Consider the following 12,698-nt stretch of genomic DNA (forward strand, 5'->3'; position numbering starts at 1 on the left):
CAGATTTCCTCAATAAAAAAAAGTCTGGAGTACTTAAAAGCCATTTTTCAGCAAAGAAAGGATACAGATGAAAAATCTGAGCCACTTCCACATATGTGTAACATCTTGCAGTACCAAACTTACCTAGCTTATACTTCTTGTATCCAGAGTCACCTGGAAACATTACAGAGGATCATTTAACACTTTTGACAAGGACAGGTGTGCAACAAATTATTATGTATAAACTGCTTCAGAGTCTTACCATATGGCATACATAAAGGAACTCAAGGAAAGCGGGAAAACAACATCACGTTTAGCTTGACTGGAAGCTTGCACGCACAGGTAACTTATTCCAAAAGAGCCGGCACGGTGTAAGGTGCTATACTCTGTGCAAGACATTTTTTCCTACTGCATGAATCTCCGATACTGATGTGTTAAGGAAGGTCCAATGCTACTCAGTATTTCTGCCAGTCAATTGAAGAATGATATAAAAGACTGTAGCTGATGGAATCTGCACAGAATACAGGGACTGGTGAAGGACAAATAAATAAGAGTAGCTCAACCCTGCTCCAGATAGCTACCTCACACATGACATTGAATTAACGGAAAAAACATGCTTGCACACAGCCCAGTGCAACATACACTCCATGCATGCGAAACAAGAGTTGTTTCATACTTACAAGATGAGGAACTCAACTTGGAAATGGAGCAAATTGAAAGAAGACTCCAAAGACACTGTGAATAGTCAAGCGCGTATGGAAACCCAGCTGGGTTCCTGGGCAAGAACATCTCATGGATGTTTAAAATGGCAAAAGAGAACAGGAAAGAGAACAGTACATCAATGCGTCACCTTAGTGAGATTCTCGATGATGTATTTACCAAGTTCTACTTTGCATTCTAAAAGAAAAGTTAATGAACATTGATGATGCCTGAAAGGCCTGTCTTAAAAAGGAAAAGACTTGCTTTGCTCTCTAAATTGTTGTTATGAGCCTAAGACCCAGAACAGAGAATTTGTAAGAATCTTGTAATTACTAACACATATGAAAGCAAGAATGGCACAAAAGTCACTAAATATTATTAACTAATCACATAGACTGCTGTACTCTAAATTAATTACTCAAGGACTATCTATTTGTCATTGTGGAGAGTTTAATAAGACTATCTGACCAACACTGCAATGGTGAACAAAAAGTAAGAAAAGATTATGTTGGATTAAATGACAGAAAATAACACAAAAGTATTCTATCATGACAGAATAAATAATTGTGGATTTTCACCTACAATAGTCTTCAGTTGAGATCAACTTCTGAAAGTAGACATGGAAAGGGCTCAGGAAACGGAAAGAGCTCAAAGAGGGGCAAGAAAAATATTAAATCTTGATAAAACTGGATGCTTCAAAATGCTTAAGAATTGTGAGAGGTAATCAGTGGGTAAAGAGGGAAAGGCAGCAACAAACCACACTATATAAAATTTGTGTAGAGCAGTTCAGCTAGGTCTTCTTCTCACCCTTTGCCAAAATACTAGGGCTATATCATAGTGACCAAAGCCTTGGGAAAAACAAAGTTTTTTGTCAAGCCAACTATACTAAATGACAACAAATTCAGAGTTCATGGAAGAGAGAGCTTTTAACAGCGCACACATAGCTCATGAATTCATGGCCTGTTCTTTGGCCCAAGCTTTGTACAACTCAATAGAGTCACGTTTTCACATAAAATTATATCACTCACAAATCATGTAATAATGCACAAAAATCTCAAGAACAGAAATCACTTATCCAGGTTTTCTATGTTGGAAACTTTATTCTCAAAAGTTCAGGTGGAGTTTGAACAGCTGCTTCCTGTAATGCTTTCCCAATAGCACCTTCCAAAGAATCTGACCAGTTGCCTATTGAAGACAAAGTACTGGCTTGAAACAATCTACAAATCCGTAAATAGCTGTTAAATGCTGCTATCCAGAAAAAAAAAAAAAAAAGGGACCTCCTAATCACTCACAGCTCTAAAACCAGGAAAGCGCAGATTACAGCACACACCTACTTTGTTCTTTTCTTACCCTGATTTTCTGCACTACCCTAAGATTGTCAATGAAAAGCGCCAAGCAGAACGAGTTACTTAAGTGTCCAAACCAAAACGAAGAGGGAATCTGAGGGTGTCAGGCTCTGGACACATCTCATACACCGTGACATGTACTACAGTAACAGTGACAGCTTCAGCACTGCCCAAGTGTCAAAGTCTGTGGACCAAAAGCCTAAAACTCAACACTTGGTATCGGTAACACCTTAATATCTCTTTTCTCCAGACACCTCTAGCCTTTTTCCCAGTGCCAGCTTACTTTTTCAGGGTAGGAAGAAACAACTTTTGCTCCTACACGCTTGAGATAGCCAAACTTCCCAGGAAACATATCGGAATAATGATGTTTTTACACGCCGGGCCCTGCTGCTCATCTTCCCAGCATGAAGCGGGGCTGAGCCCAGGGGAGCCCAGCCCGCTGCCCTCACACCTCCGCCACGGGCACCTCCGCACCCTCGCCAGGAAGCGGGCACCGCGGGGCTGGTGCTCCCGCTCCCTCCGGCCACGGGGACCGGCCAGGTGCCGCGGCAAGTCCCACCGCCCTGCTGGCACCATCGCCTCGGAGCCGGGCACCACGGCAGGACCGTCCGCCTGCTCCCCTGTGCCATCGCCGCCGCCTTCGCCGGGCCGAGGCCGCGCAGGAGCCCCGACGAGGGGAGGACGGGGCTGCCAAGGGCGATGGCGACGGCAGCCCCGGGAGGACTCTCTGAGGCGGCAGCGTGACAGGAGGGCGGCCGAGGCACGCTCCGGCCCAGCGGCCTCCCCGCCGCGGCGCGTCGCGGGCGAGGGAGCATGTGCCGGGGGCATGGCGGGGCGGCCCGGGCGGGGGGCGGCGGGGCCGGGGGCGCGGTGGCGGGGGCGGGGAGGTGGAGCCTGGCTGCGGGCGCGGGGACCGCCGCTTCCCTCCCCCGTCGGCCCCTCACCTGGCGGGGCCGCCCCTCGCCAGGGGGCCGGTTCCACGCGGGGCGCGGGCCTCGCCCGCCGGCCCTCCCCGCCGCAGCCGCCGCCGGGCCGCGCGTCCGCCGCCAGCCGGCTCAGGCCCCGGCCGCCGCCGCCGCCGCCTCCCCCTCCATGGCCGCCGCTCTCGCCGGCTGCATTGTGGGAAGCTGACCTCACTCGCTGCTGCCGCCGCCCCGCCGGCTCCGGCACTCGCCGCCATGGGGGCCGTGACCGACGGTGAGACCTCCCTCCCTCCCTCCCTCCCTCCCCGCGGCCCCGCGCCCCGACCCCTGCCCGGCCGGCTCCGCTCCGCGCGGCTCCCCGCAGCGCCGGGCCCGCCTCGCCTCCCGCCCGCGGCGCGGCCCCAGCCGCCCCCCGGGAAAGACCTCCGAGCGCCTCGGCCTTAGGCCTCGCCTCCAGAGCCCCGAGCCTGACCGCCGGCCTCTCACCCCGCAGACGCTTCTCCATCCTGTCCCCGACCCCGCGCCCCCGCTGCCGGGCCCTTCATGCCGGGGCACGCCCGGGCCGTGGGCGCCCCCCGCCCCCAGGCCTCCCCGCCCGGGCCCCAGTGTCCCTCAGCCCCGCGCTGCGGCCCGGGGCCCCGCGGCGACTCCCGTTTCACACATCCTCCCGGTTTGGCCCCGGGAGTCGTTCCCTGAAGGCCCGGGGTGGAAGCGACGTTCGGCTCTGGGATGCGGCTGCCATTAAACAGGAGTTTTTCCTCAGATGAAGTTATCCGCAAGCGGCTTCTGATCGATGGTGATGGTGCTGGTGACGACAGGCGGATCAATTTGTTGGTAAAGAGTTTCATTAAGTGGTGTAATTCCGGATCTCAAGAGGAAGGGTATGTGTTTTCTGTTTTGTTTCGTGTTTGTTTTGTTGTTGTGGGTTTTTTTTTTTGTCTTGGAACCGATTCGCTCGCGTTTCAGCGGAAAACGGGACTTGATCCGTTTTGAAAAAGGTCCGTGTTAAAATGTAAACATCTGCTTTTCGGTGCGGCCCTGCGGTGCTTCGAGCACAAACGCCGAGCACTGTGGTAGGAGAGGAGGACTAGAGACGGGTCCAAAATTACTGAAGACTGTAGGCTCATGAAGTCTGCCAGCACCGCTGGAGTGGCCACAGGATTGTTGTGCCGCTGCGTGATCCGTCCGGGAGCCCCGCTATTATAACAAGATCATGACCGGAATATTTTAGTTGGCAGTTCTGCATTTGTTCCATTAGGGAAGGGTAGTACTGCTGGTATTTCTGCTGCTGCCATTCTCTTTTTGTTTTGTTTTTTAAAAAAAAGGCAGTCTAAAGCAATAAGAGATGAATGACAATGTGGTGTTCTGCTGTGGGGTCCGTACTAGTACTGGATATAAATTCCCAGAAGACACCATGTAACTATTGTGCATACAGAGAAGCACTGCAGTGTTAAAATACTAATCCTGGTGGTCACAGAGCCAACCTTGGCTGGAAAGTTTATAAGCCCTGGATCAATCTGCCTATTGCTCTCATACTCGCTTTACACCCATAAGGACATGATGGTGGGATTAATCGGCGCATTGTTTCTAACTGCACTTTCAAAAAAATTATACATTGAATCTTTGAAATATTTTATTTCTTTAATAATCGTTATTTAACTGTTCCTTGTGCCGCACGAGGCTTTGCTTTCTTGTTTTGTAAAGGTAGGGGGTGTTTTCAGGATGCTTAGGAATAAACGTCTTATCTGTTTTCAGTTACAGCCAGTACCAACGAATGCTGAGCACTTTATCACAGTGTGAATTTTCAATGGGAAAAACTCTTCTGGTGTATGATATGAACCTGAGAGAAATGGAAAATTATGAAAAAATCTATAAGGATATAGGTAAAGATTAAAAAATATTACTGTTTTCTGTTTGACAGTTTCTCCTTTATGAGCAAGCTTGAGCCAGTTCTGGTAAACATAATATACACATATGATGAGTGGTTTGGTTTTTGTTGTGGGGTTTTTTTTCCTTCTTCTTCTTAATAGATAGAACTCATACATATACTATAAGTATCTTAATCAGTATACAAAATACATACAAATAAAAGGGTTTTTAACCTACTGAAGCATATGTAGTTTTGAAGCTGATGGAGCTAGCAGCCACCAATTCACAAACAGCTCTTTGTCTTTTTATAAGTTAGCAAAATGGCTTGTTTACATGTATTTGATTTCACTATAACTCTATTTTATTTTTTTTTAAAGAAAATAGTATAGCTGCAGCACATGAGAAGATTTCTGAATGCAAAAAACAAATCCTGCAAGCAAAAAGGATTCGAAAAAATCGCCAGGGTAAGGAAAAATATCTGTATTTACACTGGTCAGTTTCATTATTTTGTTATCTTTTAAAATACATTGTATCAGAAAATAGATTCCAAATTTTTCAATGTGCAAAGGAATATACTGGCATCATGAATACTATATTTAATCTGGTAGGTTGCACACCCACTACTGAAAGTTTTTGGTGAATGAGGTAAGTGAAATTCAACCAGTAGATCTCAATGACATGCAGCATCAGGAAAACCTAGAACAGTAGTTCAGAGAGATGTTTTCAGGCCAAAGAGAAACCCCCAAAGCATCATATCACAATTCAGGTGACTTGAGAAGAACTAAAGCACGTTATTTACAGTGAGACAAGAGTTGAATGGTCTTGCACCCAGCACTGAAGATCATGCAAGTGTACTCCTTCAGTCCTTATGGGAAGGTAATGTCTTGGCTTACACAGAGACAGTGGTGCTAGTTACACACACACCACCTCTGTATGTGTCCTTGCTGAAAACCTGTTATGAGAGGTGTATTTTTTTCCTTGCTCTAAAAAGTATACACTGATAATTTCAGTGGAAACTTAAAGCATTTCTCTGTAATACTGTCTTACCAAAATACTAGCCATTGAGGAGAAGCAACAATTTGGTTTTTATTGAAAAATGAAATGCAAGAAGAAAATGTTTTAGAGTATAACACATGAAAGGCGTTAACTACAACTGTGTTTCATCAATTTTGTGGATAATTTTAGTCTCAGCTGGAAATCCAAAGAACCTTAACTAGTGGGAATGTAGAGATCTTACGTCTTCACAAACATAGACTTGAAGTGTTTGCTTTTTGATATGTTCTGTCCACCCTGCAGCACAGACTTTTCCATGTGAGTGAGGTAGTTGGCATATGTACAGTCTTACTATCAGGAAATGGCTGTGTTGGTTACCTATATAACGGTAATATTGTTCTTAATGTGTAATACAGAAAAAATCCTGTTGTTTCTCATGCAGCGTTTTGTACTTTTTTCTAAAAATCTTAAATGTTTATGTGTAGCATCTTATCAGCACCATTTTCTGTAAATATACATTAGACTGCATCTTAAACCGGTTGTTATGAATCATGCACAAAAGATCAAGTGTGCAAAAATGCAGATCTATCTAAAGGTCATGTTTTCTGGCCTCATCCTTTACGAATCACCAGCACTGGGTAAATTTGAGTGAGTAGATAATGGCCTACAATCATATATGTAGCTTATTTAAAACCTCTTCTGATATAATCATCTACTTTGAAATGTTGTAACATGGTATGAATTATATTCATTGTTGTATGTGTATATTTGCAGGTACTTTTTTATATACGTAAGGTGTTACGTACAAATTTGAAAAATGTTAAAACAGGTTTTCAAGAAGGAGAAAGAATTTGTACCATTCTATGGTATCTGGTTTTTGGTTCTTGAAGCTATACTTTTAGAATTATTTAGACTAACGATTTAAATTTCTTTCAGAATATGATGCATTGGCCAAAGTTATACAGCACCATCCAGACAGACATGAAACATTGAAGTAAGTATGAGACTACGTTAAATTATAAGCCAGTAAGCTAGAAGTCACCAGATTTGACATTTTCTTGCTTTCAGTTTGACCTTTCCCCACTTCTATATAATTTCTTTTGACACAATAAAAACTTGGGTTTTGTTTTCAGACTGTGCCCTTATCAGCTTTCTTGAGTTAATCTCTATCTCTATGGGTTCAGAAGCATTGCCAATCATTTTGTATTTGAAATTTTTCTGTTGTTCGGGTGAATAAGTGAACTCAGATGCAAATGCACGTCTAATGTCAGTTTACCAGAGGCAAGTTGCTCAGAAACGGGGAAGTGCTGTGAAGTGTGCCAGCAAGAGATTCAGTAGTCATGCAAAATACATAGCACACAGAAAGTAAATTGGAATGAGAGAAAGCAGGAGAAAGCTCTTAGGGTTTTTTTGTGTTTTCCTTGTAGTAGTTGTTCCTGCATGCCTGATTATGAATTACTGTGTTGTGTACCACAATATAACCTGCCCTGACACGGAGGTTAGACCTACCTGTTGTCCAACTCCTCTTGCATGCAACCTATTGTATTGCTTGTGTCACTGTTGGATTTGGATCACTATCTGTGCTTTTGGGTCGTTTTGGGCAGTTGTGGGGAGACAATCTTTGTAACTTTATCAAGCCACAGAAGCATTCCAGGACTCATGGCATCTATGAATTTGTTCTTCTTGAGCTGATTAAACATGTAGCATGGGGTTACTGTTCTCAGGTAAGCCCAGCTCGTGCCTGTCTTCTTGCCCAGTTTCAGTGAAATTGCAGAGGGAGGCTGCCTTTTCATATTCCATGGTCTTTTATAGCAAAAGGAAGATTTTTGATTATATTATTACCCTAATAATAGTGTTTTTATAGCTATAAGCCACTGAGAATATTTCACACATTTCTTACTTGTATGTTGTTTTTCTGTGCCTTGATTTCGTTACCACAACTTTGATTATTACAGGCAATTCTCACGAGGCTTGACTATTTATTTCAGTCATCAGCATGTGTCATTTATCAAATGAGGCTTCATAATAATTATCAAAAGTGAAGTTTTTCAGAAAAGTCAATTGATTAAAAATGGAAGCAACTAAGTGATATTTTTTTTCTTAAAGGATGCCAGGTTGTTTAGGTTTGGAGGAGTGGTTCTAATTTTGATTAACACATTCAAGCATAAGTTTCTTAAGCAAAGCTAGAAATGGTGGTAAGTTACACTTGGTAAATTTGGCATTTTGTCTTTTCTTAAACTTCATTTTTATCATCTCTTTAGAAGAGTACATTAAAGTTAGACATACCAGTGTGTTCACTGGAAGAATGGCTATAGTGTATGCCCTTTTGTCCTTAGTCCTTCGTATCTGTAGCCAAAGACAGAGACTTGAACTATAGCAGAGTAGGATTTACCATTTTACAGGTGGGAGAAATAGGACACAGTAACAGGATGGAACATTTTTCAAGGGAGCTTGGTTCATTGGTATTTTAGCTTTAACTCTCCAAGTGAATAAACTTTAAATATAGGAACTAGGTGAAGTTTTCATCTAATGTTTTAATTACAAGGCTTCCTTTCTCTCCAGTTTGAGGAAAGTGTACAGAAAGTCATACTATGAACCAAGAAGGAGCACTCTTAAATCAGAATGGCGGAAGCCTCACTAACAGTGCCACACTTTTCGTGGAATTCTTGATCACTAAAAACACTTGAGAAAACTTCTTGTGAGGAGAAATGTAATGGTTTATTGCAAGAGCTACATTTATAGCTTTTGCAGGTCCTATGGCATAATAGGAAAAAGTTCAGAAAAATACATTTTTTTATGCTTTTGAGGGACTGTTTCTTGGAACAACTAGTCATACAGCACAAAAGAAGGAAGGTGTTATCAGCTTAATCAGAAGTAATGTACAGGAGCCAATTCAGGAAGTGACAGGAGCCTAGCTACTAAATGGCAGTGCCCACAATGTAACTAGCTACAGTATCAGAAGAGCTATTAAGAGGACCAAGAAATGAGCCTAAGTCTTAGAAATGGAGATACAAAAATGAGAAGGCTAGGCAAAGATTCTCTGGAGCAGAAAGTAAAACAAGAAAAATTCCAGATATAGCTTGAATGTTACTGGAAAAAAAAAAAAAAAATCGTGTCTTCTCACATTCTGCTTATACCTGACAGCATAGTATAAACAGCAAGATTTGGCAAAATAGAAGTCTTTCAGAAACTGGAAACCAAATACTGACACTGTGTGAGCCTATAAGCTGTTAGCCTGTTTCCGTTATGGGAAGGGATGATGTCACACCCAACCCTCTTTCAGGCATTCCCTCAAGGTACCAAGCATACAGGCTCAAAAAAAGACAACACCCTCAGGTAGCACTAAACCAGACCTTTCTCCCAGTCGTTGTGAGCGAGCTGGGACTGGAGGCCTTTTTGTAGTTCCCTGCCCAAACTAGTTGCAGCAACTGTCAGCGCTCCAGAAAAAAAAAACCTTTTATTCCCTTGCTGACCCCTGTATGGCTCTGCCTGCTAGTTAATCAAGGATGGTTGGCCTCCATCCGCTTCACCTATAAAGAGACAGATTGTTCTCATTGCATGGAGCGTAAATGGTGGTAGGCATTGGAGGAAAAGCAGAAGGGCCAGCCTAGAGGTTTGAGTGTAAGAGTTGATGCTCCATCCTCATTTGAAAGCTGGTGTACGTTATGGTACCTATTATTCTTTGCCCTGCCTCAAAAAGGATTGTGGTGGTCCATGGTGGGTCCAAGTGAGAACACAAAACAATCAAATGCTTACAGAAAGATCTCAAAGAGGTATTGAAACATGATGTATTTCCAAAGGGTATAAATAATACTGAAGAGTATAGGCATTGTACGTTTCCTTTATCTCTTAATGCTAGAGGCAATCAATTAAAATAAAACCTGGCATTTGAGAAGGAATAGTATTTATATGGATCACAGTGCTGAATTCTGTATGCTGAGGCATAAGCTATATCATATAGTTTCATCAAAACCATGGATTATTTTGCATATGCCTGTTGTAAAGTCAACATGTTATCCAGTACTCTCTCTGGTCAGGCCATTGTCAGAGATAAGGTACTTGACTATGTGTTTGGTCAATTGTTGTGTCTGGGAATTATGTTTGTATGTTGGGTACGTAGGTTTATCAAATATGTTCTCCGTGCTGATGCTATGTTTTTATTTAATCTACTCATGTCAATATAAAGAAATCTGTGCAGTAGTGAAGCCTATGAAGATGCCGTGAATGTGTAATGTAACCCACTTCTCTAACTTCCATTGCAAGTCGAGTGAATAACATGATTCTGGCAGGACTGAATTGTTACAGTCCAAATGCCCAGTGTACAACTGTGTTCAAGCTTGGAGGCCTTGTTTTCTGTAAAAGTCCTGAAATTACAAGTTTGTGACGTAATAGTTTAACATTTATGTCTCCGTGTTATGCTCTGTCTCATTTGTTATGCTCAGTTTACCTATGGTATTTATTTAATGGCTCTTTTTCCTCCTCTTGCTTCAAATCTATTTTTCAAGAATTTTACAGAACTTTTAAAAAATACTATGACAATTCTTTTTCAGGCAGCTAGAAGCTTTGGGAAAAGAACTGCAACATCTTTCTCACATTAAAGAAAATGTTGAAGATAAGGTAGGTTTTTCATAGAGATTGTTGTATAATTATTTGTTAGGAACATAATTAGTGGAGAATCTGCTAGGGGTTGTTTGGCTGTCTGTACTCTCTGTTTCCTAAAACTTATCTTTTTTATCATTCCAGTTGGAGCTGAGAAGAAAGCAGTTTCATGTTCTCCTGAGCACCATCCATGAACTTCAGCAAACCCTGGAAAGTAAGTGGTGTTCTTAGGTAATATATATGTAACTGGGTTGGGTTTCAGCAGATCAAAAGGAATCCCAGCTTCCAGCAGTAGGCTAGCTAAGTGCGATTGAGGTTGGTGACCTCTTGCATTTGTTTTCCCAGTAGTAGTCCAGAGCCTGAGACTGCTCCGAATTTTCTTCTACAAGCTAGCCACTGATGTTTCCTGACTAGCTTCAGATTAATCTGTGGGCAACAGACTTTAAAATGTGAGGATGGAGAATAGCGATTTGAGATTGTTTTTTTTTAAACAGAAGAAGTATTTCTTGTAGAAAAGTACTCTTGTGCATAGTTTCCAGGCTTGTTTGTATCATTCCTGTTTCAGTAGTCTTGAACATGTTGCTGCCATCATGGTATCGTTTGAGGCTTTACTAAAAAGAAACTGGAATGCAGGAAAGCCAAATGACTTACCTACTCAGGCAGTGAGTGCCATAGAACAGGGACTAAAACTGTCGTATACAAGAGCTAAATTCAGGAATTTAGTCATACTTATCTTTTGTCATACAAATACTTAATATTTTCAAGTCAGCGCTTACTTTTCATGCTCTAATAGGGATAATATTGTTTTAAATATTATTTGCTGGATTTTTGCCATGTCTTTCCAATACGGAATAATTGATACAGCCTTTGAGCATGACCTGATTAACATTCAGAGATGGCTATAAGAGCAGACTTTCCTTCTCTAAGGCCATCTAGATCTTCTTAAGCAGAATGAACTGTTAATCCTAGGTGCACTTTAGCAGAAGGCTATTGTTATTATGTGTTACTAACACTTGCTTAAGTATTAGTCTCTAAAATACATTTTCAAATGAATGTATAGATTACCTTTCAGCTTCTAGAATTCTGTGAAGGAAGTAACATTTTAGTGGAAGGCACAGCTTCAGTTTGAGATAAACCTTTAATAGGCCAAGAGAAGGCGTGGAATTTGAAGCAATCAGTACTGTTTGCTTGAATTGACACTATAGGGCTTACCCCATGTTTCCTGTAATAGCTATTACAGACAACAGCCTTAAAAACTTTGAAGGATTTTTTTTTTCTTTGAACATAGCATTTTGTATAGTGAGATACTCAGCTACACATTTAAGGCAATCAATGTAAAATATTTAAGTGGGACACAGCTCTGCAATATAGTCTGTAAATAAAACCAAGCATATCTGACTAACAGTAACATTGAATTTTAGATGATGAAAAACTTTCAGAAGCTGAAGAATCTCAAGAAACTCAGATGGAAACAGAGACCAAGCAGTAGATGTAATATGAAGAGTACTGAATATGCTACTGAAGAATATCCGAGTATCTTCACTTTGTATTGAAACAAACAGTAAGAGAGATGGAGCTGAAAAATAGTTTTCTACTGTTCCTGTGAATTTTTATACAAAAAATACTTGTTTTGCTTATGGTTCAGTGGAAAACAGTTACAGATCTGTGCAGACAGGCACTTTGCGTTAATCCACAAACTTTGTAATTTGTGACAAGAAATATATTTTGTTTCACAATGGATGAAGCTTCTGCACAGTACTTGTGAACTAAGGTGTTTGCAAAACGTTGTCAATAAAAGGTCTTCACAAAGAGTTTCCTATTTTTAGTAGGCCTTGAGGCTAATAGTAGGGGCTCCTTTTCTCAGTGGCGTTGGACTGAGGGCAATGCATCTTTGCATGCGTCCCAGCTTCCATACTCTAGTCCAGATGGGACCTAAAACTGAACTGAGTAAGGTCTTAGTTTTCCAAAGTAGCTGCCATTTTAGAACCTACCTGTGACTAGACTAGAATTTGCTAGTTTCCTCTAAAACAAATTGCTTCTATAGAATTAATGCTTGTCAAGGGATGTAAACCAACAAAAATCATACTGTGCTAGCTTTATTTTTTTCCTTAAGGTGATGTGAAGCGCTGAATGATTTGAGTCTCGCTGTGCTGTGTTCTGTGCAACACCTGAAGTCACATTTTGAAATGACATGTTTAGAACTGCAATTTAAAAGCTTTGTTCTTGTAGAACCAGGAATCTAATCCTGGTACTGTTTGTAATCTTCTGGATTTTATCTGTCAAGTGACTA

At 41.9% G+C, this 12,698-nt stretch overlaps 1 protein-coding gene across 2 annotated transcripts; it reads left to right on the forward strand.

Moving 5' to 3' along the window:
- Window positions 1-3,180: 3,180 nt before the first annotated feature.
- On the forward strand, window positions 3,181-12,219 carry THOC7 (THO complex subunit 7). 2 transcript variants are annotated; one of them, XM_086619038.1, is made up of 8 exons: window positions 3,181-3,221; window positions 3,711-3,828; window positions 4,703-4,830; window positions 5,194-5,280; window positions 6,746-6,803; window positions 10,360-10,426; window positions 10,553-10,622; window positions 11,830-12,219. In XM_086619038.1, the coding sequence occupies exons 1-8, from the start codon at window positions 3,203-3,205 to the stop codon at window positions 11,895-11,897; spliced, it is 615 nt and encodes a 204-aa protein (XP_086475164.1). In that variant the 5' UTR covers window positions 3,181-3,202; the 3' UTR covers window positions 11,898-12,219. The 2 variants fall into 2 exon arrangements, with proteins under 2 accessions (XP_086475164.1, XP_009979122.2); XM_009980820.2 differs by lacking the exon at window positions 3,181-3,221 and having other exon boundaries at window positions 3,591-3,828.
- Window positions 12,220-12,698: the final 479 nt, after the last annotated feature.

This window comes from Tauraco erythrolophus, chromosome 12 (assembly GCF_009769465.1).
Source record: "Tauraco erythrolophus isolate bTauEry1 chromosome 12, bTauEry1.pri, whole genome shotgun sequence".
Classification (NCBI taxonomy): Eukaryota; Metazoa; Chordata; class Aves; order Musophagiformes; family Musophagidae; genus Tauraco; species Tauraco erythrolophus.

Excerpts from the sequence above, each read along its gene's own strand:
- THOC7 (XM_009980820.2), top strand. The coding sequence starts at position 3,677 with ATGCGGCTGCCATTAAACAGGAGTTTTTCCTCAGATGAAGTTATCCGC. Across the intron at positions 4,831-5,193 it reads AAAAATCTATAAGGATATAG|AAAATAGTATAGCTGCAGCA; the intron begins GTAAAGATTAAA and ends TTTTTTTTAAAG. Across the intron at positions 5,281-6,745 it reads GATTCGAAAAAATCGCCAGG|AATATGATGCATTGGCCAAA; the intron begins GTAAGGAAAAAT and ends AATTTCTTTCAG.